The sequence below is a fragment of the Ruditapes philippinarum genome, unplaced genomic scaffold (genome assembly GCF_026571515.1).
Source record: "Ruditapes philippinarum isolate M1 unplaced genomic scaffold, ASM2657151v2 ctg4148_1_1_1_1, whole genome shotgun sequence".
NCBI lineage: Eukaryota > Metazoa > Mollusca > Bivalvia > Venerida > Veneridae > Ruditapes > Ruditapes philippinarum.
In genome coordinates this window covers 64,266-90,717 of record NW_026861119.1, presented here as the reverse complement: position 1 = coordinate 90,717, position 26,452 = coordinate 64,266, and the positions used below count along the sequence as shown (strand labels likewise).

At 32.5% G+C, this 26,452-nt stretch overlaps 2 protein-coding genes across 2 annotated transcripts; one reads left to right on the top strand and one right to left on the bottom strand.

Moving 5' to 3' along the window:
- The first annotated feature begins 2,114 nt into the window (after window positions 1-2,114).
- LOC132714583 (very-long-chain (3R)-3-hydroxyacyl-CoA dehydratase-like) lies at window positions 2,115-18,824 on the top strand. The gene is made up of 9 exons (XM_060697471.1): window positions 2,115-2,202; window positions 5,501-5,617; window positions 8,597-8,822; window positions 10,220-10,333; window positions 10,927-11,054; window positions 11,515-11,627; window positions 11,950-12,056; window positions 15,276-15,407; window positions 16,369-18,824. Exons 1-9 carry the CDS (start codon window positions 2,119-2,121, stop codon window positions 16,449-16,451), a joined length of 1,104 nt encoding a protein of 367 aa, XP_060553454.1. The 5' UTR covers window positions 2,115-2,118; the 3' UTR covers window positions 16,452-18,824.
- A 3,836-nt stretch (window positions 18,825-22,660) lies between these two features.
- LOC132714584 (kxDL motif-containing protein 1-like) lies at window positions 22,661-25,720 on the bottom strand. Its single transcript, XM_060697472.1, has 4 exons — window positions 25,489-25,720; window positions 24,172-24,324; window positions 23,439-23,485; window positions 22,661-23,038 (listed from the first exon to the last, which is right to left on the bottom strand). The coding sequence occupies exons 1-4, from the start codon at window positions 25,608-25,610 to the stop codon at window positions 22,785-22,787; spliced, it is 576 nt and encodes a 191-aa protein (XP_060553455.1). The 5' UTR covers window positions 25,611-25,720; the 3' UTR covers window positions 22,661-22,784.
- Window positions 25,721-26,452: the final 732 nt, after the last annotated feature.

The window sequence follows — 26,452 nt, the reverse complement described above, 5'->3', positions numbered from 1 at the left end:
AAGAAGGGTTCATGTTTTTCCAGCCTCTGGCTTTGGTAAAGGGTACCAGAAACCGGAAATTAATGGGGGAAGCCTGGGGTTTCCCCCGGGGACTAGAGAGGGGGTTCGGGGGGGGTTAATTTTTCCTTTGGAAAGCCACAAAACCCCCAAAAAAAAGGGAGGGGGAGGAGTTTTTAGACCGTGGACGGGTTAGGGAGTTGACGGAATTTAACGGAAGGTTCCAAACCAACCGGAACTAGGGTTTTTAAGGTCTGACATTTGGGCCCAAATATTGTTGTAAAATACTCAGAAAATTAGGAAATTTCCCCTAGCTTGGCAAAGGGGACCAGACGGGAAGGAATCGATTTTTTGTATTGCCCAACCCTTTTAAACCCAATCGCAAACCAGTTCTAAAAAAAATTTAATATTTTTACCCCAAACAAACCCGGGTTTTTTTTGGGGAAGGTTTCGAAACACTAAATTTTCCTGTTTTGCTTTTTATTTCAAAGTAGGTCGATATGCACACATTTTCATTGGTCTGAATTAGACCTTACAAACTGGTTGACGTATTCCACTCAGCATATGTCAATTTAGTTTTTATAAATAGTTTTGGTCCTGGCGGTGGGTAGCAGTGAATATGAGATGTAAAATTTTGGCGTATTTCTTAGACCTTCATATCAATATAATAAAAAATAGATCATTAAGTAAGACGAGCTTAATAATCAATTTTAAAAGATTTGTGTTTACATGTACTCAACTATTTTTAATGACCTTTTTAATTTCACACCACCATTTTTTGACATTTTGAAAAAAAAGTTTTTGTCAATTTAATCAAAAAAAATTTGATTACTCTCAAAAATGTAAAACAGTCTAGAAAAGGGAATCAAATGTTTGGGGGGAATAAAAACCCTTTTTGAAACCTTTTGAATTTTAAAACGGGGTTTTAAAAAGGGTTAAAGGGAAATTTGGGGATATGGATTTAAAATTTTGGACTCGGGGAAAAAAAAGGGGTTTCTTGAAAAAATTTGGATCAATTTTTTTTTTCTTTTGGGAATTAAAAACTTTAAACAGGGGTAAAAATTTGGCATAATTTAAAATTTTGTAAAAAAAAAAAATTTTTTTTGCAATTTTTAAAACAACAATTTTTTAAGATAGAGGTAATATCGCCCGGGTTTATTTTTTTAAAAATAAATTTAACGGGAAAAGGGTAAAAAAAATTAAAAAAGCAAAAAAATTTTAAAGATTTTTTTGAAAAGGGAACTGGGGTTTTGGGCCCAAATTTTTCAGAGCATGATGCTAAATTAAATTTTTTGGGACAGAATAGTCCTTTAAAGTGGAACACCATAAATACGTTCTAAATTTCACGAATTTCAGCATTTATATTAAATCAAAAAAAAATGGAAGATAAGAATAACGCAGTGCAGATTTTTTATATCTGAAATTATAAATAAAGCAATGGGGCCCACGAAAAATAATCTGAAGTCATAGTTTTTGAAAAAAAAAAGGTGATAATTTGGAATTGTCCCTGTGGGTTTGAGTCGGACATTAAAATTAATTTCATATGGCAGCAATTTCCCCACTTTTCTGGTAAAATGTACATTAAAACAAGGTAGGATATAAAATATATACCACAGAAGGCTTTACTGTTTTACACAATCCCCAATTATACATTTATTATTTTCAAATTGTGTCTTTCCATTTGTTACTTTCCAAAAGCCTTGGGCTTAAATTTTTGTTTAATTCTAAGACAGTGGGTTCAAATTCTCTACTACTGTAATATGAGATTTCTTTTGACTTCCACACTGGCGCATTACTAGTTCTGAAACCCAGGAAGCAGTCTTCTGGCGTGACTTAAAAATGGAGGAAACGTCAGGGAAGGAAATTTTCTGACTACCTATGAAATCACGACCGTAATAAACATTGTTATTAAAGACGTGATGAATTGCATGTATTCTAAAGTATTTTAATTTATTGAAATATTTTAACTCCCTTTTATATTTACATATTTTTTTCTGGTGGCATTGTTGCATTCTATATTGCTGCGTTTTTAATAACTAGTGATGGAAAAATATTTAGTGGTGTGATATATTTTTTATCATAACGGTCTTAAAACGGCATTTAGCTATAGTAAAATCAAACATGGCGGGGATGCTGAGACCGTTTGTGTTTTGGGGACAGAAAAACGACTCTGTATCATTAAAGATAGATCTTAGAGATGTGACAGTGAGTGTATATGTGCTTTGGTAACTTTTGATTAAAAGCTCTGTGTCTTGTTGTGTTGACAAGCAAGCTTTGAATATAAAATTAAATCATTAGAATTTTAGATACTTTGTTACAAGTCACAAGTGTCAGACCTTGACCAGCCTTTGGCCAATTTGGGGCACAGACACCTAGGGGTCAGACGTATGCCCCGGCTTGATCCGCCTCTATAAACTGTTAGGATAAAAACTTTTAACATTTTCACACAAATGAGGCATCTGTCTTAAACAGTGTTAAAGGTCTGTAGCTATCCAGGGATCGTAAATTCAACGGTTTACAGACTCTTCACCCCCCCCCCCCCCCCGACACTTCACCCTAGGCCCTTTTTTGCAGACACTTCACCCCTCAGACAGTTCACCCCTCATTTTAAGAAATTTGATTGAGACACTTCACCCCCCCATTTTTTTATTTTGTGTTAAACAACTATTTATGTAGAAATGTTAAATGTATACAATAGTAATTGAGTATGTTTATTGTTTTAACATATTTTATTATTATTTTATCATGTAATTGACCAAAGACAGTGGATATAACTTGTTGTTTTTGCCCTTAAATAAGGCTCATATCACAAAGTTATTAGTAAGTAAGTTCTTTATTTTTTATTTTTTTATATATATTTTATACTAATTTCAATTAAAGTGAAAGTGATATAACTAATTGTAGAATAATCTTTCTATTGAAGTGTGTGAACCTTTGTATGAATTTTCCTTTGATATATATTAAGACAGTAAATAATCTCTTTCACACTTCCTTTGTGTCTTTAATTGACAGTATCTTGTTTAATGAATTGAAAGCTAAAAATGAATACAAACTGAACTGGCAACACATAGCATGTGATACCGGTAAGTTTACTTAACAGACTTCCCGAAATACGTCGGTCCGACGGACATGTCCGATAAATTTTGATCAGGTCCGACGATTTTTTATTCCGGATCGGTCCGAATGTCCGGCTTTTATCCAAGCAGCATGTATACAAAATGGCGTCGCTAAAGCTGCCAAACCTGGGAAAAACGAAAATCTTCGTCAGAGGAGCGCGCAGAACAGCAATAAAAGGATGAAAAGAATAGACCTGAGACAAAATTTAATGAAAAATGGAAGGAGGACCATGAATCGTTGGTGTATAACAGGGAGGAGATGAAAATGCACTGTACGGAATGTGCCGATTTTTACGGCGAAAAAATTAAAAACAAAAAGTGTCTTAGAAATACAAACACAAGTTTTTCTTTGATTTTGATCAATTTTATTTGGTCTGAAAGATTTCGTTTCGGTCCGACAGATTTTCATGGTTTGTCAGACCGAATGTCTGACAGTTTTTTTTAACTTTCGGGAAGTCTGCTTAATTTGTTAGCAACATTTTTAACTTTTAAAAGTAAGGAAAATACAAATTGTTCTTTTTTATTTATAACAATAAGTGGATAAATAATTCATTCATTCATTTATATTCTTTTATATTCATTTTATTTATTTATTTATTTTTCAAACAATATTATTTATTAAATTATTTCTTATAATATTATTTATTTATTTATTTTACATATGATTTTATTTATTTATCTATTTATTTATTTCATTCTCATACAATAATACCTTTTTAATCCAATTATCTAATCAATTATGAGATAACTGTTGAATAAACAACCAATCAACATGTTGAATATACAAGGTGATATGCAATAAACATTTAATGGATGAAAGTGCTTTGTGGCCAATACGGTGATCTATTAAGGACTGAGGAATTCTTGGAGAAAGTGGGTGAATTTATGGATGTTTATAAGAATGTGGTTTTTTGAACCAGTAAAATGTTGTTTTATTGCATGTTATAAGTAAATGATTTAAAGAAATTATTACATGTGTTATTTGTTCCTGAATTATTTACTAAACAAATATTTACTCTTAGAAATGTCTGTAAATTGTCCTTACATTAAAAAATTATTAATCAAATATAAATTAAAATAATTAAAAAAAATTGGATGAGGGGTGAAGTGTCTTACTGATTTTTGTGGGTGAAGTGTCTTGAGGGGTGAAGTGTCTTCAAAATTTGAGGGGTGAAGTGTCTGGGGGGTGAAGTGTCTTGCTACCAATTCAACTCCTCTGCTCGTATTTACGATGGTGATCGAGACAGGATGAGTACAAAATTGTTGTATGCTTGTCCTGCAGGATGAGCGGAAATTCACCAATGCGATAGTCCTCTAGAATTCTCATAATCTGTTTGTTTACATTAAAAAATGGAAAACCGGAGACACAAAGCTTCTGTTTTAGTTTATGTATAAATCACACACTTTTTAAAGCTCTGAACGTATTGTTACTTGGAGTGTGATTGGAATGTGCCTGACAATGCTATATAAAGTGCGTGATTAAACATAACCTTAAAGACAAGCTTTATTTTCGTTCTGGTTCATTTTAAATGTAAACAAATGGATTATGAGAATTCCATGATCTATTGCATCGGCGAAGATTATCATGATGCAAAACCTTCAGGATGAGTGGTTTCAAATTTCTACTAGTTAGGACTAGTGGCTCTGAAAAAAAATTGTGATCCCTGCAATCATATTCATTAAATTTGTTTATAAACCATTTAAAAGAATTTTTAAAAAATACATTTATTTTACCATCAAGTCTAAAAAACTGTAAAGATTGCCCCCTAAAATTTTTGAAGGACAGACATTTTAATTTATCTCTTTCTGTACCTTTACAAATGGAAATTTTCATGTTGTTTAAAATACACTTATAGGGGAAATTTCTGGCAATTTTTGTTGCACAAAAGTGACAATACTTATGTTGTTGAAAATGGTGTTGCATGAATTTCTGCAATTTGTGAATTGAGTCTTGCAGACAGCAAGACAGTATTACAAATTAAACAAATAATTAAATAAAAGTTCACCATAGAAAAATTTTTTTTTTTTAGAAATTGTTTTCCGCAGGTTAAATTTTATGTCCAAAAAACATTTAATGCTTGATAACCCTGAATTTGGAATATTGGGTATTTGAAACATTGATTATTAGTGCACATAATATTATTAAAAAACTAAACCAGTAGTTCAACTAAGTACGGAATCTCGTGAATTTCTGGTATTCAGTTGCACTAAATTTAATCAGATCTATTTTCATGATATTCAGCGCCTGCAAATAAAGTGAAAGTAAGATACTAGCAAAGGAAACCCCCTGATGTACAGTACTTTTTGAAGACAGAAATTGAGCCAAATATCAGACCCAAAGAGCTTTTTTATCATTATGCCCTATACTATGATTCTTTATTTTACAGATTGATAATGTAAATCTTACAGAAGACAGGCTTGAAGCATGTTTTGAAGGTGTGGGAGCTCATGGAAATAACAAATATGGTTTTGAACTTGACTTTTATCTGCCAATTGACCCTGATGTAAGTTCTTTGTGCAATTTGGTGAAATTTGAATGTACTGTTTTTTCTTATTCATGCATTCCAAGGATAAATAGTATATAGTCTCTGCTTTGTCTGTCTGTCCAACTTATGTTTGCATACCCTAAAAAATGTTCCAGGCTTTATCTTGCAAAATGCTGACCGGTATCCACCAACACTTTACAGGAAGCCACACTATCAAGGAGAGATAATTTTTACCCAAGTTATGATCATTTAATGCCTTTCCACATTATTTCTCAGTAAATCAATAGAATTTAAAAAGACCCTGCTGTTATTCATCGCAACTCACATAAAGCTTAAGCATCATTTTTACCAGCAGTAAAAAATGTCCCCACTCTGGGGGTCACTTACTTTACATTGACTTACCTTGTGAAAATGTCAGAAAAACATCTTTTCAGAAACTGCAATGCCCAGGCTTAGAAATTTGCCACACAGCATCACCTTGTGCTCTCTACGAAAGTTATGCCTCTAGGGTAAAGATTGGCCCTGCCCAATGTGGTCACTTTAAGTTTAAAAAGACTTTAAATACAGTAAAGCTTATGTAAGTCTTCATGTGTGAGATTACACTTCTCAGAACATTGGTCATTAGTATGTACCTGGTCCTGTAGTATTTCCTAGTGGACATCTACAAATGTTTAAAAAATATTTAGCTTCTGCTAAAAAGACAACCTAATGTGACTTACTTACTGACTTTGCATTGAAGAACTGTAATATTATCTAACAATGCAGCTCAGTTGAGCGATCAAGGGCCATCATGGTCCTCTTGCCTAAATTTCCCTGTATACTTGGCCACTAGTGAGAATGCTGTTTTTCAAGATAAAATTTCATATACACAAAAACAAACAAATCCCTTGCATAAATAGATAATATTCTGATACAACAGTACTGTTCATATACAACATATTTTATGTTTTATGAACTAAAGGAAATAAAGATTTGACCTATATCATGTGGAAAGTAATACGTATTTGCCAAGAATCACCACTGTAAGATTATTTCAAACTTTGATTTCAAGTGTGTATCAGAACTATAATATATATGCCTGTTATGGAGCTGCTACCTGAAAACCTTATTGTATGAACATTTAAAGTTTATAATACTATAATTAAAATACAGTATAAGGCTATCAAATGCATTATAAACATCATGTCTCCTTTAGGATTTGAACATTTTGACATAAACTCTTTGCGTGCTGGCGGCTACAGAATCTACCCAGGCAACCAGTGCAGATCAAATTCACCTGGTATATCAGTGCAGTTTGATCATGTTCTGCTATTCAGTCAATCAGTACTTATTTTGAAATTTTTCCTATAAATAATATAGGACCTTGGCCTGATTGAAATAGGGACATGTCAATTTTGAATGTACATGTATAGCAAACACTCAAAGAGCTCCTGAAGAATTAAAGTCATGTTACTTTTGGAGGAGTATGTAGATTTTTCATTCCAGAAATGTTCAGCATAGTTGTAAGACATTATTGAAAGACATCTGTTAAATTTTTATATAAAATACTAACAATTATCTTAGTTGAAATTCATATGGGGACCAAACACACAACCTCTACAATTATGGAGCCAAATTTTGGCACCAAAATTGGTGAATTTGAAGGCCCTGACCACTGGACTAATTTGCAAAAATCATGTAGCAAAGTCTAGAAATACATTGTCAGAATGTCAAATATAAGGACTTTAAGGGTGATAATAATTGATACAATAAAGAGGAGCTACAAACAAAACAGGTGTGTATCGTAGTGCAATAAGTGATTAGCAGTTATAAACGTGTGTCAGTACTGTGTACTATTGATTTATTGTGTTTCATGCCCTTTTTGGTATTTGAATAAATGTTATTTTGGTTTGACCAATTTACAAGTCATTCACTGATCAAGTTCTAGTGATTTGTCACAATACTGTCAAGGAAGTGCAATCAAGACTTTTTTCTGCAATGTAAGGACCAGTTTATAATGTTACGATATTAACATTAGGATTTTATTTAGTTAAACTTTTATATTTCCTTAGAAATGGCCTCTACAAAGCAATATTCAATTTTATTTGCAATATCTTTTTTTAAAGTATTATTTTAAAAAGGCAAGTTTTAAAGGATTTTAAAGCTAAATTCATGTAGTCCCACACATTATTAAAGTTTAGATTTAAATGTTAAGAAACATAAGAAATAACCTTTGGTCAAGTTGTTACAGCCACTTACATTGAATCTTAAGGTTAATGTTACCTGACTTAAACTTAGTTAACCCCTACCATACAAAGTACAATATCTTAAATAAATTTGTGTGTATGGGTGTCCGTGGCAGAGTGGTTATGGTCATTGACTACAAAATATTTGCCCCTTACTGCTGTGGGTTTGAATCCTGACAGGGACTTTGGATTCTTTCATGTGAGGAAGCTATCCAGCTTGCTTACAGAACGTCGTTGGTTCTACTCAGGTGCCCGTTTGTGCCTGTAATAATGTTTGGATGGGCACCTGAGGTCTTCCTCCACCAGTAAAGCTGGAAAGTGGATATATGACCCCCCCCCCCCCACACACACACACAAAAAATAAATCAAAATAAAATAAATATAAAAAAATCAAAATATGTATTGACTGAAAATTGAACAGTGCAAACCATGATAGACAGGGCATACATGTATTTGCCTTGCACTGGTGATATGGATATAATCATTGACAAGCTTTTATATGTTAAAACACCAGTCTTTCCCCTCACCACTGTGGGTTGAATCCCAACAGGGAATTTGGATTCATTCATGTGAGGAAGCTATCAAGCTAGGTTATTGAATGTCAGTGGTTCTTCTCAGGTGCCCATTCATGCTGAAGGTCACCTGTGGTCTTCCTTTATCAGCAAAACTTTATTTTCACCATATGACCTATACTATGTCAATGTGACATAAAACCCTATCAAACAAACATGTTAAAACAGCAGTAAATAAGAAATTTTGTTTTGATATTTAGAAAAGTAAAGTTCGAACCACAGATCGTGCAGTGGAGTTTAGCATAAAGAAAAAAGGTGCTGAGGTGTGGCCACGTTTGACAGAGAAACAAGAGAAGCTGCCGTGGCTAAAAATAGATTTTGATAAATTTGCCTTCGAGGATGAAGACGACTCAGAGGAAGATGCCGACAAATTGGCAGCTGATGAAATCATGAAAAAATTGGAAAAAGATTTGGAGGAAAATCAACGTATGTTCTCCCTATGACAACATTAAAATGTTAACTTATCAAGATGGATATTATCCGAGAAAACAAAAACATATTGTGATATATTATGATATTACAAACCAGTATTATGTTTCATATTGCAAATATTTTGTAGTTTCGTACAAATTCAATCTTTTACCTTATTAATTAACAATCGGTATGTTAATATTATTTTGAGCTCGACTATTTGATAAGAATAAGTAGAGCTATTGTAGTCACCCGAGCGTCGGCGTCCGCGTCGGCGTAACCACTTATGTTAAAGTTTTTGTAATAGTTTAAATATTTTCAAAGTCCATTGACATATGGCTTTGAAACTTTGCACACTTGTTCACCATCATTACCCCAACCTGTGAACAGGAGGAGGTAACTGTATCAAGCATTTTGACAGAATTATGCCCCTTTTTCGACTTAAAATTTACATTAAAGTTTTTGTAATAGTTCAAATATTTTCAAAGTCCATTGACATATGGCTTTGAAACTTTGCACACTTGTTCACCATCATTACCCCAACCCGTAAACAGGAGGAGGTAACTGTATCAATCATTTTGACAGAATTATGCCCCTTTTTTCGACTTAGAATTTATGTTAAAGTTTTTGTAATAGTTTAAATATTTTCAAAGTCCATTGACATATGGCTTTGAAACTTTGCACACTTGTTCACCATCATTACCCCAACCTGTAAACAGGAGGAGGTAACTGTATCAAGCATTTTGACAGAATTATGCCCCTTTTTGGACTTAGAATTTACGTTAAAGTTTTTGTAATACCTCAAATATTTTCAAAGTCCATTGACATATGGCTTTGAAACTTTGCACACTTGTTCACCATCATTACCCCAACCTGTAAACAGGAGGAGGTAACTGTATCAAGCATTTTTTTTTACAATCAAGCACTAAGAATAGTCCAGCGTTGCTGTCCTACCGACAGCTCTTGTTTCTGCAGGGAATACTTAAAAAAACAAAACAATATTAAGCTGCATTGAAAGACACTCAACTTTAATGACCCAATAGCACAAACAATTTGTGGTTTGCTTTCCATTTTCAAACAACATGTTTTAGTGACTACATTACAGGTGTTTTGATTGGTTAAGGGAGAACCCCTAACCAATGAAAGATGCACTTGTTTAAATTAGAAAAGAGATATTGTCATGAAATTTGTGACTATGAATCCAATCGAAATATAGCCCTGATGTAATGAATTGTCTGCTCTGAATTGCAGTAAGGCATATTTGCTCGTAATCATTTCACACCTATTATCTTTATACTTGATGTATGGGATTAATGATCCCAAAAATTTACAGGTACTAATCAGTTATCTTATAATAGGATTTATGTTGTTGAAAAACTTTCATGTACACTTTTGTATTTTATATTTTTCAGCCCCATCTATAGACATGAAGGCTACTTACATATTTACCTACAACTTTCTTCAGTTTGTTGGATTTTTGTATATAGTGATAGTTTTATCTTACAATTTCCTCAAGTATGGCTCAGGTATATTACTTACGTTACTTATTTGTTATTATAAAAACACTATCTTTACATTACCTTTAGTTTAAACATATTAATTTTAGCTCAATTACTGACAAGTGCTTGCCATTTATATCAATCACTTTCGAGTTCGCTTCCTGGAGCTAACTTCCTAGTGTTATATGAGGAACCATGATTGTGACACGAGTAGGGCTCGAACCCATGATCCCTGTGTTCAGAGGCAAACTGACACCTTAACCACTAGGCCACCACTTCCTTTTGTATTCAGTATTTGGATTAACTTTATTTTACTCTAATTTCATGATAAGTTTAAGAACTTTGCCTAGTTTAATTTTTAATATTCTGGAAAATGAGGTATATAAAGCAGAGTGAAGAAAACAACCAGATTAACATCTTAACCTGCTGGCAGCGACTGAATGTACCTTTGTGACCAGTACAAACCAAGATTTTTTCTATGAATTTACAGATGATAACATACATCTTTATGGTAAAATATGATGATAAAATAGAGAAATCCTCATAAAAGGGAGAATTATTAACATAGTGATTTATCTTCTTAATCATTCTAATATACTAGGGTTTGGTTATTATTTCAGCTGCAAAGGAGAGGGCATTTGAGAGTGTAGGATATCAGATAATGTTCTGTCAGACTGCTGCAGTGTTAGAAGTTATCCATCCATTACTTGGTCTAGTCAAGACTGGAGCATTTGCTCCTTTACTTCAGGTGATTAAAACTAGTGTATTATATTTACACGTGATATAAAGGAAGTAAAGAAATAGCATTGTTGTTACTATGCTACTTTATGACATCATTGTTGTTTTTCTCTTATTTCTTTTTAGCTCAACTTTTTCGGAGAAAATTTTTGAGCTATTGCTATTGTCAGGTTGTCATTCCAATTGCTGTTGCCAACCAGAAACTTTAACATTGACATTTTTTGTTTGTTTTTTCTCTATGTATTGTTTTCATACAAGATCTTCAAGTATATCAGACAGAACTTGACCTTGACTCATGTATGATCTTGACCTTAACGGTCAAATTAGATTTTTCTTGATTTTTGCTATAATTGGCTACAACTTTATTTATTTACAGATTTGATTCATACTTAGAAGACAATTTAAATGATATAAGTATAACAGGCAGGAGGGAGTCTAATCTAATCTAATTCTGTTCATAATTATTACAGGTAGTAGGGCGGAATCTTATCCTGTTTATGTTGGTGCTACAGGATGTAAGACTACAGATAGCTCCTGTAGTCTGGTACTTGCTGATGACTTGGTCTACTGTAGAATTAATTAGGTAATATTTACATCTTTGTTTTACAATAATAATTTAAGGTTTCAATATGGCTATGCCTTTCCTTAGAAAAGTAATTTTTTTTAAAGATTTTGTATGACTTAAACACTGTACTTTAATATATTGGAAAGAAAAAATGTAGATCGAGATACATTTAAAAGATAACATGGATTCGCCTTCCTGATTTTGTTTACTTAGATTAAGAATCAAGCTCAAAACTGCTTTTCACAATAGGGCTAAATATATCTGAAATATGTATATCTTGCACAGCTTCAGTAAACGTACATTTTCATATTTACAATTTTGTATTTATTTGTATTTTCAGATATCCATTTTACATGTTTTCTAGTATAGGCATGGATGTTAAAATGATAACATGGTTACGTTATACTGCATGGATACCTCTATATCCATTAGGAATACTTTTTGAAGGTAATGTCTTGCATTGTTTATACCTGGATAGTTAGAACAGAACATTGATATAATCTCGAGACCTTGACCTTGACAGTGTTTCTGCATGAGCATTTAATGTTGTACTTGTAGCATTTGATATCCATAGTATGAAAAAAAAGTATTTAGCCCAATTAGATGTCCTTGATTTAATTCAGACCCAATTTTTAGCTTGACTTTTTGAAGAACGGAAAAGTATTGAACACGGGTTTCATAGTCACTGTCGCACTTTGATTTAGTTCTTGTGTGCAAGTTGGTTTCTCTAGTATTGCATGAGAAAATTGGTTGAAATTTAACAGACTTGTTCCCTATGTTATCTTTATGTGATGGCTTTAAATGTTATCTCTTTTTTTTTTGGGTGCCAAAGTTGAGTGTAATATCTTATACAAGGGCAAATCAGTTCCAGAAATTCAGCAGTTTAAGGGTTAAGTGACCTTATTTTTTTAGCCTTTTTAGCTCACCTGTAACAAAGTGACAGGGTGAGCTTTTGTGATCGCTTTTCGTCCGGCGTCTGTAAACTTTTACTTTAAATGACATCTCCTCATAAACCACTAAGCCAATTTCATCCAAACATCACAGGAATGTTCCTTTGGTGGTCACCTTTGAAAATTGTTCAAAGAATTTAATTCCATGCAGAACTCTGGTTGCCATGGCAACCAAAAGAAAAAACTTTAAATATCTTCTTCTAAAAATCCTGAAGAGCTAGAGCTAAGATATTTGGTATGAAACATCTTCTAGTGAGTGTCTACCAAGTTTGTTCAAATAAAAGCTCTGGGGTCAAAATTGGCCCCACCCCAGGGGGTCATTGATTTTCCCTATATGCATATAGTAAAAACTTTAAAAAACTTCTTTTAAAGAACCCAAAGAGCTAGAGCTTAGATATTCAGCACGAAGCATTTTCTAGTTAGTGTCTACCAAGTTTGTTCAAATAAAAGCCCTTGGGTCAAAATTGGCCCCGCCCCAGGGGGTCATTGATTTTCCCTATATGCATATAGTAAAAACTTTAAAAATCTTCTTTTAAAGAACCCAAAGAGCTAGAGCTAAGATATTAAGCACGAAGCATCTTCTAGTGAGTGTCTACCAAGTTTGTTCAAATAAAAGCCCTGGGGTCAAAATTGGCCCTGCCCCAGGGGGTCATTGATTTTCCCTATATGCATATAGTAAAAACTTAAAAAAATTTCTTTTAAAGAACCCAAAGAGCTAGAGCTAAGATATTTAGCATGAAACATCTTCTAATGGGTGTCTACCAAGTTTGTTCAAATAAAAGCCCTGGGGTCAAAATTGACCCCGCCCCGGGGGACATTGATTTTCCTTATATGTGTATAGCAAAAACTTAAAAATCTTCTTTTAAAGAACCCGAATAGCTAGAGTTTAGATATTAAGCATGAAACATTTTCTAGTAAATGTCTACAAAGATTAAATAAATAATTTAATAAAAGTCCTTGGGTCAAAACTGCCCCTGCCCTAGGTGTGTCATTGTTTTTAACTACGAGGGATGATCCATAAATTAACCGGACTTTGTAAATGATTCTTAACCTGTTAAATAAATTTGCATAACAATACATTGAAAATAAATCGGAATCTATCCTCTAAATGATACAAAAAATACCATCAAGAAATATTAACAAAGAAAAAAGTTATGCTGTTATTGGCATGCACATGTAAAGAAATGCGGCGCACGGTATAACTTTAAAATTGACGTTAACGACGTCACAAGCGTATTGTCCTTAACTGAGCAGATTTTTACTCATTCATGGAGTAGGCCAATATGTGGTACAGTTATGTTATTGATGCGGCGGATCTTCTGCCTTTATATATTTCTGTACAAGTGGGTATCATATCGTATTGTAATAGAATGAATGGTGATACAGAACTCCAATAATGACTCAAACTTCCGTTATTTCCTTCTGTAACTTGATTGTTGAAAAAATCGCACATGCAATTAACTATATTATGTATAAATTACAAATAATGTAAAATAATGATGCTGAATGATAATGTATCATACATACGAAAAAATAACAGAATAATACAACTATGATCAAAATTGTCATTATTTTAAAATAAATAAAACGCATAGCCATTTTGAACAGTGGCTGTTAAATTGTTGACACAATTTCTCCATAACACTACTGCGTAAAATGAGAAAATAATTGATGCAATTGTAAACCAAGAATACAATACATGTAATTAATGCATTAACTATTATCATTTTAAGATCCTCAGAGTTGACTGCACCGTCCCGTAGTTATTATCGAACATCGTTGACAATGTCCGCAGTCAATGGACTGTCATTTTTCAACGTCTTGGCGATTGACGTCACCAACGTCCTTGAAAATGTCTTTTTTCTGTCTCTCCCTTACTTGTTTCTATTTCTCTATTATCTTTTCTTAATCTTTTAAGCTAATCAAAAAATATGCTGTGGCTTTCTGGAACTTTTCCCTTGTTAGCCATAATCTTTTTCTACGTTTTAAACAGTTTCTCGTCTTACATTTGACAAATGTTTCCTATTGATCGATTTTCGAGACATTCCGACGACATAGTTTTAACGCGAGTATTTCATTAACATGTGACATTTGAATTGTGATTGTAAATATAAATATGGTTTAAATGAAGTCATTTTTACTGACAACGTCAAAGATATTGTACATGACGTTTTGGCGTATTTTGAAATCTAAATGTGCCATATTGTAAAATACACGCAGCATAAAGCGCCTCATGTCAAGGCGAATTTACGCACTGCCCCGGGTGTGCGTTACCATGGTTTTTGAATTCGCTGTTACGGACAAGCTATTTGCGTTATCGGATTAGATATAGTATCAGTTTACAGGTATTGTTTTCCGATTAAATGTGATATATAACAATAAGTGATAGGATGAAAATTCTTCAATTGCCAGTCACAGTCCGGTTTATTTTTGATCATCCCTCGTATATGTGTAAAGAAAAAACTTGACCAGCTAGACCTTAGATGTTTAGCATGAAACATCTTCTAATGGGTGTCTACCAAGTTTGTTCAAATAAAAGCCCTGGGGTTTAAACTGGCCCCGCTTCGGGGGCCTATATACAGGTGAGCGACTTCAGGGCCATCATGGCCCTCTTGTTATATTTCACACAGATATTGAAACCAAGGGTTAAGTGACCTTATTTTTTTAGCCTTTTTCATATTTCACACAGATATGAAACCACAGTCTTTTCTTCCAGGTACAGTTGTTATTATGTCAATACCACTGTTTGAAGAATCAGGGAAGTTTAGTCTACAGCTACCAAATGCTGCAAACTTTGCATTTTATTTCCCATGGTTTTTACATGCATACCTTTTAGTGCTTGCTTTAGGTAAGTTGAAATATAAAATATTTTGATAAAAATATATTCCTCAACTAATTAATGAATGTAATAAGTCTTTGTAAAGATAAGGCTGCATATGAGTTGTTCTTTGTAAGATAAGAAAGCTAAAAGCAGGGCCAGCAAAATCTGATTCTGACTTGCTTGTCCCTTTTTTTTTCTGAAGCATTTCTTAACTTGTCTGCATACGGTATGATATTACCGCCTCCGTGGTCGAGGGGGTTAGAGTCAATGACTTCTAATCCAGTTACCTCTCTGGCGTGGGTTCGATCCCCGGGAGATGCTTTGGTAGTTTAGCGCGGAGGAAGGTAGTCTAGTACTGGTGTAACTCTCCAGGAACGATGGTTAGGAAACTACCCGCCTATATGACTGAAATACTGTTGGGAAAGGCGTAAAATGAAACAAACAAACAAAAGTATGATATTTACATAGTAAATTCCCAAAAAATTTCACTTTTGTGGGACAACCTGGGCAATGTAGACAATTGATAGAGTGATAATGGTGCATAAACATTAAAATGGCATTATAATGTTTATGTTCTATCAAAATTAAGGAGCTTAAAGTTAAAAAGATAATCATCACTTATTGGTTAAACAGGGGTAATCACTCAGTAATAGTGCTATATGAATATACTCAATTATTCATTTAAAATGTTTAATTATTTGTACTATTGAACACTTCAATGTTTATTATATAACCTGTAAATGTTTATATGAGCCGCGTCATGACAAAACCAACATAATGGGTTTGGATCCAGACCAGCCTGCGCATCTGCAAAGTCTGATAAGGATCCATGCTGTTCGCTATCAGTTTCTCTACTTGTAATAGGGTTTGTAAGCGAACAGCATGGATCCTGATCAGACTGCGCGGATGCGCAGGCTGGTCTGGATCCATGCTGGTCGCAAACGCACTATGTTGGTTTTGTCATGACACAGCTCAATTATTTTTGTAGGTGGTATACAGATGATGAAACACATGCATATACTACGAAAGAAAAAGCTTGGATCGAAAGATTCTCTGAAGAAAGCAGCGTAGTATCAGCAAAGTTTGTAATAAGTGTATGTTATGAAATAACATTAGGGATATACTTGTACTTGTTTTTATGTAAATTAGATCAGTCATGTATGTCGAAGCAGTTTATTATGGTTGTAATTAGCTCTTTTATTTATGAGTGTGCCATGTGTTTTGTTTCATTTTTAGCTTGACTTTAGGAAGAATAGGGAGAGCTATTACACTCATCCAGCCATTGGCGTCGCATTTTGGTTAAGTTTTTGCTTGCAAGTTATCCCAAAAATACTAATTAGAAACTTCACATACTTGGACCTAGTAATTATCTTACTTGATGGGCACAGGTACCATAACTCATTTACCATTTTACAGAGTAATGCCCCTTTTCCACTGAGGGTAGTTGAGCGCTCTGTCTAACGGACAGCTCTTGTTTGATATAATTATTTACAGTGGTTGTTTAAGACAAAAGTCGCTTAATACACGTGGTCGCATGGGCAAGTTAGACTGTATAAATGGTTATATGAAGTATGTGTTAATATTTTTATATTAAAAATGCACATTTGTAGATTTGTGCTAATAAATATAAATGAAAAATAGTTCAAATAGGGAAAAATGTTGTCAAATGTACAAATTAAATGAATTAACATCACTTTAAACACTTAATGTCCATGGAAATTATTTTGTCAACCTTTTACTTATCAAAATCTTCAGAAATACAAACCCTTTCTCTGATAGAAATGGAGATGAGCTTTGGTAATAAAAATGTGAAATTCTGTCAGTTTGCATAGAATATGAAGTAATATTACTGCCTTACTAGATAATTTCATGTTATGTGTACTTGTTTGTCAGATTTGACAAAAGAAAAAAAACTGAATGATTTTGATTTCTTTTTTGTTGTTGTTTTAATCAGGGTAAGAAATGTTAAAAAGAAGTCTTTTTATTTTTCTTTATTGATTTTTAAAAAAAAATTATATCTTGAAAAATGGACACTGTATTGAGTAAGCATGGTATGTTTGCTTTATTAAGATCTTGATCTCCAGGTATTCTTTTATGCCAAAGAAATTAATTTTTATTGCATTATCATGATTATGTAAAATTTGTGTTACACAGTATGTAGATGCAATTAATAGGGCTTCATATTGAAACTGTACTTTTTTGTTATTCCGAATTATGTCACATGGTATGTGTGGTTGAATATGTTTGAACACTTCTCCCTATGCACAATATTTTGTTTTCTTCTAAATTTTGAAGCTGACTAAACCTTAATTTTTTATTTTAATGTTAAATGTTTTTAGATTAAATAAATGTACTTCACAGGCTTTTTTTACATCATATAGTAGAGGCCTGTAAAGGGTCCTTCCAAATTGAAATTGTCTTTAAAATGATGGAGATTTCACACAAAAATTTGCAATTTTAGTCAGTTTTTTTCCAAAATCAAGAGGCAAAGGCCTCTTCCTAATAAAGGAGAAAAACCTCTGCTTCAAAGGTACAGAACATATTTTCGATATTGAAAAACTGTAAATCTGAGTTATTCCTTTTATTCTTTGGTGAAGAAATTTGAAAAAAACTTTTATGTTAAACCTTAGAAAAATTATAACAAAAAAGTTAAAAGGTCTTGTTGTATTCCTTGGATAAATGATATGTTGAGTAACTTGAATATTTTGTATGTTGTTCAAGATGTGCTTGCATGTATGAGATATTGTTATGACTTAGTAAAATGAGCCGCATCATGACAAAACCAACATAGTGCGTTTGCGACCAGCATGCATCCGCGCAGTCTGATCAGGATCCTTGCTGTTCGCTATCAGTTTCCCTACTTGTAATAGGGTTTGTAAGCGAACAGCATGGATCCTGATCAGACTGCGCGGATGCGCAGGCTGGTCTGGATCCATGCTGGTCGCAAACCCATTATGTTGGTTTTGTTATGACTAAGTAAAATGTTTTAATGTTATGTTTGTTTAATATACTGAAGTTTTAAATTTACAAGATATATGTTGAGCAATTATGAAATTGGTACTTTAATCTGTATTGTCTTCAAATCCGAAATTTGATTTCAAAATTGTAAAAATATATTAAAATAGCGAACTGTAATAAGAAAATTACACTTCAACATCAGGTATATTTATAAAAAAATTATTATTTACCTATTTCAACCCATTATATTTGATTAAATGGTGGCATAAAATGGTAATGGCATAATTAGTTCATTTTCATAAACATAATTTTCTATACTTTTGTAACTTTTTGCTACTCTAATGTTCAAATTTTATTTTTACATTTTCATACCTTATATAATATTGCAGAATAATTTGTTTAAATGTAATCACAAATTGTTCATGTCTTTGTATGTATTTAATTTTGTGCAATAAATTGAAACATTTCCAAATTCTGGATTACCTGTCATACATTATTCCCGTAGTTACATCCAACTTGATCAAGTTAGCCTCTGTTGAAAGCTAAAAACTTTATTTTAACCAGTTCCTGAACCTTAAAGATCCTGTAACACAATTTTTTCATGGTTTTATTTCATAATTTATGATGCTCAAATTAAGATCCAATAAGCATTATTTATAAAGATATTACCCAATTTAACATTTTCATGTAAATAAAGGGAGGTAATTAGAAATTTATTTTCTATAAATTCTAAGTCAAATTTTCCAATAAGAAATGTATGCATGCAATTTATTGATTAAATATAATGTACACAAATATTTGCAGTACACATTTTACATATTTTGATGTTTGAAAATTGTTTTATTTGCATAATTATATACATATATAATTTTTTGCAAGTGTGGTATACACACAGTAACAATATTAATCACAAAACATACAGGATCTTTAACAGTACAAGTTTCTTTGAGAAAATGTGTGACACAAACTCAGAATGACTTTACTTCTTAATCTTCAATAAAAACACTACTGATTTATCATTGGACAATCCTCATGTTTATATTACCTATAAACCTTGCTAGATCAATTTTTATGTAGAATTTTTATTTAAAAAAAACCAAACCCAAAACAAACAAATATGCAATATTATAAATTTGTGTAATATTGTGCCAAACAACTGGTCAGAAATCTTTAAAACCAATCATTTTTTGTTGGCTGTTTACTGATCATGGAAATAGATGAAAATTTTAGTAAGATAAGTATCTTTCATAGAAATGAGATCATGTGTTAATTGGTAGTCATTCATGCAAATGAACACTTTTCAAGTAAAAAAAAACCTAGGCTTATCACTAGTAACATTTAGTAATAATTGAAAAAAAAATTAAAACTATAAATATTATTTTATCAAAGCAAGCATTTATCATTTAGTTATGTTATTTGTGAGATTCAAGAATTCAATAAGTTTTTCTATCATAATATTCCATAGCTGGTACTGTTATTCCTGAAAAGTCATAGTTCATTTGATATTTAACTTTAATACTCTCAGAAATGTAGCAAATATAAATTGTGGCACGAATGTGTAGTTTGTTACGCGACATTTTCAAACCAGTTTTTGTTTGTTTGCATTAACTTTGAACAAACTCTGCAAGAGTCATATGGCAACTTCCAAGCTTTACTGATGGAGGAAGGCCATAGTTGCTCCTTTGTGCATTCATTTATGTAGCAATAGGCACCTGACAGTCCACAAGCTTGTTTGATAGCTTTCTCACATTGAAGAATCCAAAGTCCCTGGAACATTCAAATAAAACCAATTGTTCTCTGCATGGGCAGGCAGATGAACTCAGTTAATACAAGAGTGATAAGTGATCACGTGTGTCGCCTCATGATAGACAATTGCATGTTGTAGACAGAGGAGGGAGAAGTGATCCCTATATGTCAACCACTTATCTGTAGGGGCGAAACAAAAAATGTATGTTGAAGGATACATACAAATGCTTGAGATAAAAAACATTATATGTCACACACTATGACAGTTTATATAAGTACAAACCAATGAATGTTAAAATTACTGTCTCATCAAGACTCCGTAACATAACAGAAAATTGGTTAGTATATTTAATTTAATTCATGCAAGCATTAGCATAAAATGTTGATGCAGAACACAGAAAAATAACATACATGAATAAATATCAACTGATATGTTATTTAAATAATTTTTATTTTTTTATCAATAAATATGTCATCAATCACCACATCAGTAAATTGCTACAAGCATCAATGAATTATGACATTATTTTAAAAGTCAGATTATGCCCAAGCAAGTTACTATGACATCAAAAAGAAATGTTTAAAAATATTCAACAAAATATGCATATTAATATGTCAATATTTTATGATGATTTTCTTCTTTTGGCTAGTTTTATAGCTGTTTCATAGATAACTAATACATGTTAAAATCTTTTTTTTTCAATTTTCATGCTGTAAAGTTAATGAAGCCTATTCATTGATATTTCTCTAGTACGGACCATTGCTCGTGTCTCACTTCACTGAACTTTACACACAGCGATTTGTAGAGTTATACTTGTATAAACTATAACCATATTTACTACTTATTCATAGAGGTTGCTTTTAAATCAAGATCTTGCTTTTGTATTTTATGACAGTATTTAGCTTTAACTCTCGTATAACAAGACATTTGAACTTTTGTCAGTGAAAATATTGCCACAACTTTATTTCATGTTGAATGTTCTTTCAGACTGATCTTTCAGCTAAAGCATTGAACCCACATGTTATTTCCTCAGTTGGTCAATCGCATCTATACTCTTGAATTAAAATGCCCCCTCTTAAAATTGTGGGAACATTCTGAGAGTGGGTGCATTATATATGTTACCTCTCTCTTATCCAAATGAAACTTTAGAAGGAAAAGCTGTGGTTTATGTAACTTGGTAAATACATTGCCAATGGCCAATAGATGACCTATATTAATTTAAAGGTCAATAGATCAAAGGTCAAGGTTACTGTGGCCATGACTACTAAAAGATTGTCCGACAAGTAACTATGAATCACTTGGCTAACAGTCCTAAGATTTAGTGTGAAGGTTGGTTATGACTAGTAGATTTTGTAGATATTCCCTATTGAATTTGAGGTTAGTAGGCTAAAGTTCACATTGACCTTTCCAATTTAAGCTTGTACATGTATGACTAATAGTTAGGAAATGTTTTTGGCCTACAGTCCTGAGAGTTGGTGTAAAGGTTGGTAGGGACTAGTAGATAACTCCTATTTATTTTGAGGTCAAAGGTCAAGGACACTAGTAGATGACCCCAGTTGATTTTGAGGTCATTAAGTCAGGTCACAGAGGCACTTTCTCCTATCAATAACTTGTGAAGGAATCAAGGCAAGTTTGTTTTTTTTAACTTAGTATGGATATTTCCTTTGATAAGTAAATGAAATCTATGGATTTTGAGATAATTAGGGCAAGGTACACACCATTTTTTTCAGGACTCTAGTTACTGGTGTAGCAAAGTGTGGTCTATAGATTAACCTGATAACTGAGGGACATCATACAAAGCAGGATACAATGTATAATAGGAGTTAAGAAGATAAATCTTCAGGTTGCACTCTTAAAAGTAAATTTTTCATACCTATTTTTGCCCATGTGTAAATTCATCAAATCAAGAAAAGAGGTAGATGCGGCTTAGTGCTTAAAATATCTGCCTCTCATCCAGAAAATTGTGGGTTTGAGCCATCATGGAGTCACAATTATGTTTCCTCAAAAAATCATAAAATCAACCTGTACTGGTTAGCTAAACACAAATAAACACAAGAATGGTTCATATAAGCTTTAAACTTTAATCACACACTAACTAAATTAATTATTTTTTAACAAAATCAAGAAATTTACAACAAATTTTATTAACAACACAATACATTGCAATATAAAAACATTACAACAGTAACAATATTGCACAATCTTAATAGCTTCTAGCACAAGTTGATGACCTATCAATTGGCCTGTGGTGCCAAATTTTTGGCAGAAATACCTTACCTTTTTTTAACTTTTTTTTTTAAAGACCTATTTGCTCTAGCTTTAAAGGAGCTCTACTGAGGACAAAAATCCTAAAAGCACAAAATTTGAAATTCTTATATAGATCATGTGATGCACTAAAAATGGAAAAATCTGTAACAGATAATTCTGAAATATACTCTAGAGTTAAATTGAAAATCAATTTTTTGGCTCGACTTTTAGCATGGCTTTATTGAAAAGCATTAAACACATTCATTGTGGTCATTTTGCACAATATAAAAAATTATCCTGGGAAATTGGATTAAGAGAATGATCTGAAACTTTGCACACAAGTCGATCGAGACCTACATCAAAGTACACAAGTCTCTAAAAAAATATTTTAAGTGTCTTCATTTCATAAAACCTTAGTGGAGTCCCTTTAAGGTGATATTTAATTCTTTATATCAAGTAGCACTTTCAGAAATATCCACCAGTGTTTTGGTGTCAGCATCAGTGTTTAATTGATCACTATTGCTTGTGTTTGTAGGTTCACCTTTCTGTCTATCTAATGTGTTTTGTACTCCTGTAGTGGATACCACAGTTGGTGTATCATTCCCATGATGTATTACAGAATTCTGGGATGATTGGCTTGTTTCCGTGGCAACATCATCCTCTATTTCCTCCTCATCTTCTAAAATTGGAGCTGAACTTCCGCATACTAAAAGATCACAAAGAGGGATAAAGAATTATCTTAACTTTTTTAAAATATCAATTCATCATTCTGCTGGTAAAAACTTTCTGTTTATATTTTTGGTTACAAAACTCAGATATGTGGTTCATTTACAAATCATTATATGTATTCAAAAGGATTTGACATGACTGCATATTGTTCAGAGTTTAATTTAATTTTAATATAGTGGGGAAGTAAAAAACTATGTCATGGTTCAAAACTGTTCACCATTATTTAGGGGAGAGGTGTAAGCGACCAGATAACTCGGTCGGTAGAACCATGGAACAGTATTTTAAGGGTCCCGGGTTCAAGTCCTGGTCAGGCTGTCATTTTTCTCACCATGTGAAACTTAGAAAAAATTTAATTCAGCTTTTTTAAACAAATTTACCTTTGAAAGATTCTGGGTATGACTTTCCAAGCTTATCTTTGATAACCCTGCAATGAATACACAGTAATATTCATTAAAGAAATCTTCATAAAAATTCAATGCACACTTGTTTTTAAACCTTTGTACCAGGATCATCCAATCATTCTAACTAAATAGAAAATAAATCTATATATTTCTTAAAAATTTGTGTTATGTTGAGTAATAGCAACAATACCAAAATGCTGTCAAAATGCAATTCACAATAAGGCGCTAAATTATAAATTGTAAATAAAGGATCCATAACTTAAAGGTTTTAAAATGCAAATAACAATGCAGATAAAAGATTTAATAACAAGTAATTTAGACAAAGTTTATAGTAAATACATAAATTGCATTTAAATGGTCAAGTGAGTGCTAATTACAATTTTTAAGTACTTTGGAATTAATTCCATTGAATGGGGATGCTGCAAATACAATACAAATACATGCAACAACTTTCTTCATGTAAATGTTGCCAATTATTATTTACTTTTTCTTTTTGCATGAATGAAAAATCATTTATTTGTCACAGGGTATAATACTTGGCAAAAAAAGAAATTGCATAAAACTATCAGTACATGTATATATTTGCATGATACAGTATATCATTGCCATCCAATACCTTCTCTAATCAAGGGACTTTCTTTAAAGCAAAAAAAATTCAAATATGTTAATGAAATTAACGTGACTTAAAATCATTCAGCAAAAAACTTACCTTATCCTTTTGAAAATGGAGTCTAAATCCTTTTTCATTTCATACATCAGCTGTGTATGTCTCCTGAACTGCTGGCTTGTTATTGCAAATCTATTTGCTGACAGTATGTTGAAATTTATTAACATCTCATTGGTCTTTTCAAATCTTGATAACCTGTCAATGTAAAATCATTTTTTCTAATTGCCTGCCTGAAACTCATACAAACTTATCTCCACTTAAATAAAGTACTTTTTAGATCATGTAAGGCATTAACTGAATGATGCATCTAGGCAAAACTTTATTTGTTCCGTAATTATTTTGCAAAGTGCACTTTACAGGTATGTTACAATTATCAGATTACATTGTCTAGAATCTGTATACAGTAAGTGTAGGCAATATGAATCTAAGGCAATCCAAATCACATCATTCAATTTTGTTTTTATTCATCAATAAAAACAACATGATATGTTTCTATTGTATCCATAGACGAAAAAATCAGTTGATATAAGTTTTAAAAAATCAGCACCTGTGTGTAAGGAAATATATATTTTCAGTGATCCAAGAAGTACTTGAATGACGAGTTGTTTAGATAACCTTTTTTTTAAATGAAGGCTTTAATATTTTCAAATGATCTTTTCTGTAGTTACTGTTTAATGTTTGTCTAATGTACAAGATACCTATACAGATAGGTGGCACGATAGTTAAACCACTGATTATCACTCCTGAGGTCCCGGATTTGATCCTAGGTTACACTCTTGGGACTTTTCAGAGACACTTTCAGTGTTTCCCACCTACCTAGAGGTGTAATGGTAAGAAATACAGGTAATCCTTGCATGTATCAGTGCTATACACTGGGCATGTAAAAGAACCAAGGTGTCTATTCAATAAGAGCTAGGGACTGGTTCCCGGATCCCTTGTATCTCATAGCTGTCTCTTTAATGTATACAATGTATACCTGCTAAGAGTGATCGTAAACAATTTGTTCTGAAATTATCAATTGAATTTTTTTCATGTTGATTTCTGTATTTTCATTCATCAGTATTTAACGTCAAGATTTCAAGAAAACTTCAAATGGTAAGCAGTGTGACAATTCTGCAATGTTTGGAAAAGAAATGACACCTGTTGCTATTAGAATTATGTTATATGAATAACAACCTAATGCACTCCAAAAATATTGCAAAAAATTAACGCTTTTCATAAGGTGATCCAGATTGCCTACACTGATTGTACTTGAATAGCTGCTAGCATGAAGCACTAATTAGCTTTCATCCGAAAATAGTCTATCCGAAAAAGTGATTTAAAGGATAAAGTAGATGTAGCCAAATACAACATTCTTACATATCTCTTTGTACGTCCACCATATTACTGACAGATTCCGTGTCTATCTGGTCCATCAAAGCTGCAGCAAACGTTTCAGCAGCGTCATAATCTTCGCTGCAAACTGAGGTAGGTGAAGCCATTTCCTATTTTTGAAGAGTTACTTCCCCTTATGGATTGAAGTTCAACTGCAACAGTTATTACTTCTTCCCTTCTAAATACAATGCCTTCTAATGTACATTTATATTATATGAGGATTGTCACAAAAATTTCAAGAAGGTAGATCTAGAAGTGTAGATCTATTAAGAATTTACGAAAGCCACTTTTCTGTACGACATAGGCCTATCCATAGGCACTTGGTTTCGGGATAAAAAGCCTTTTGAAGGGTTTGTATAACTTAAATTGGATTGAATGTAACGATTTTTTAACGTAGACGTCTCGATTCTAAATTCGACATTTTTTCCGATATTACTAAAAAAAACAGGCTTTTTATCCCGAAACCAAGTGCCTATGGGCCTATCCATACAAATAATCTGAGATTAAACCACGTAATTTGCAGGCCTACTGTATTAGATCTACTGTACAGTACACAGACACTTGGGGTTTGGAGCTCAAAACGCCTTTAAAATCCAAATAAAATGCATATTTGTCAATCCCAGGACATGTACTGATCATATATATCAAAAAATCTTAATATATGCCGTTTTGAAAAAAAATCATATTTCAACAACTATAATAATACACACTTGGGGTTTGGAGCTCAAAACGCCTTTAAAATCCAAATAAAATGCATATTTGTCAATCCCAGGACATGTACTGATCATATATATCAAAAAATCTTAATATATGCCGTTTTGAAAAAAAATCATATTTCAACAACTATAATAGTCTATAACTATATAGCATATTATGGACTGTTTTTGAAATTGGAATTTTTAATTGGAATATAGTATATAAGGAAGATTGGTGTGTAAAGAGGTCAATT

Bases quoted from the DNA above. Each gene is read 5' to 3' on its own strand.
- LOC132714583 (XM_060697471.1), top strand. From the start codon at position 2,119: ATGGCGGGGATGCTGAGACCGTTTGTGTTTTGGGGACAGAAAAACGAC. The intron at 12,057-15,275 runs GTAATGTCTTGC...CTTTTCTTCCAG, and splicing joins ATTAGGAATACTTTTTGAAG to GTACAGTTGTTATTATGTCA. The intron at 15,408-16,368 runs GTAAGTTGAAAT...TTATTTTTGTAG, and splicing joins CCTTTTAGTGCTTGCTTTAG to GTGGTATACAGATGATGAAA.
- LOC132714584 (XM_060697472.1), bottom strand. From the start codon at position 25,610: ATGGCTTCACCTACCTCAGTTTGCAGCGAAGATTATGACGCTGCTGAA. The intron at 23,486-24,171 runs GTAAGTTTTTTG...TATTCATTGCAG, and splicing joins TCCATTTTCAAAAGGATAAG to GGTTATCAAAGATAAGCTTG. The intron at 23,039-23,438 runs GTAAATTTGTTT...GTGATCTTTTAG, and splicing joins ATACCCAGAATCTTTCAAAG to TATGCGGAAGTTCAGCTCCA.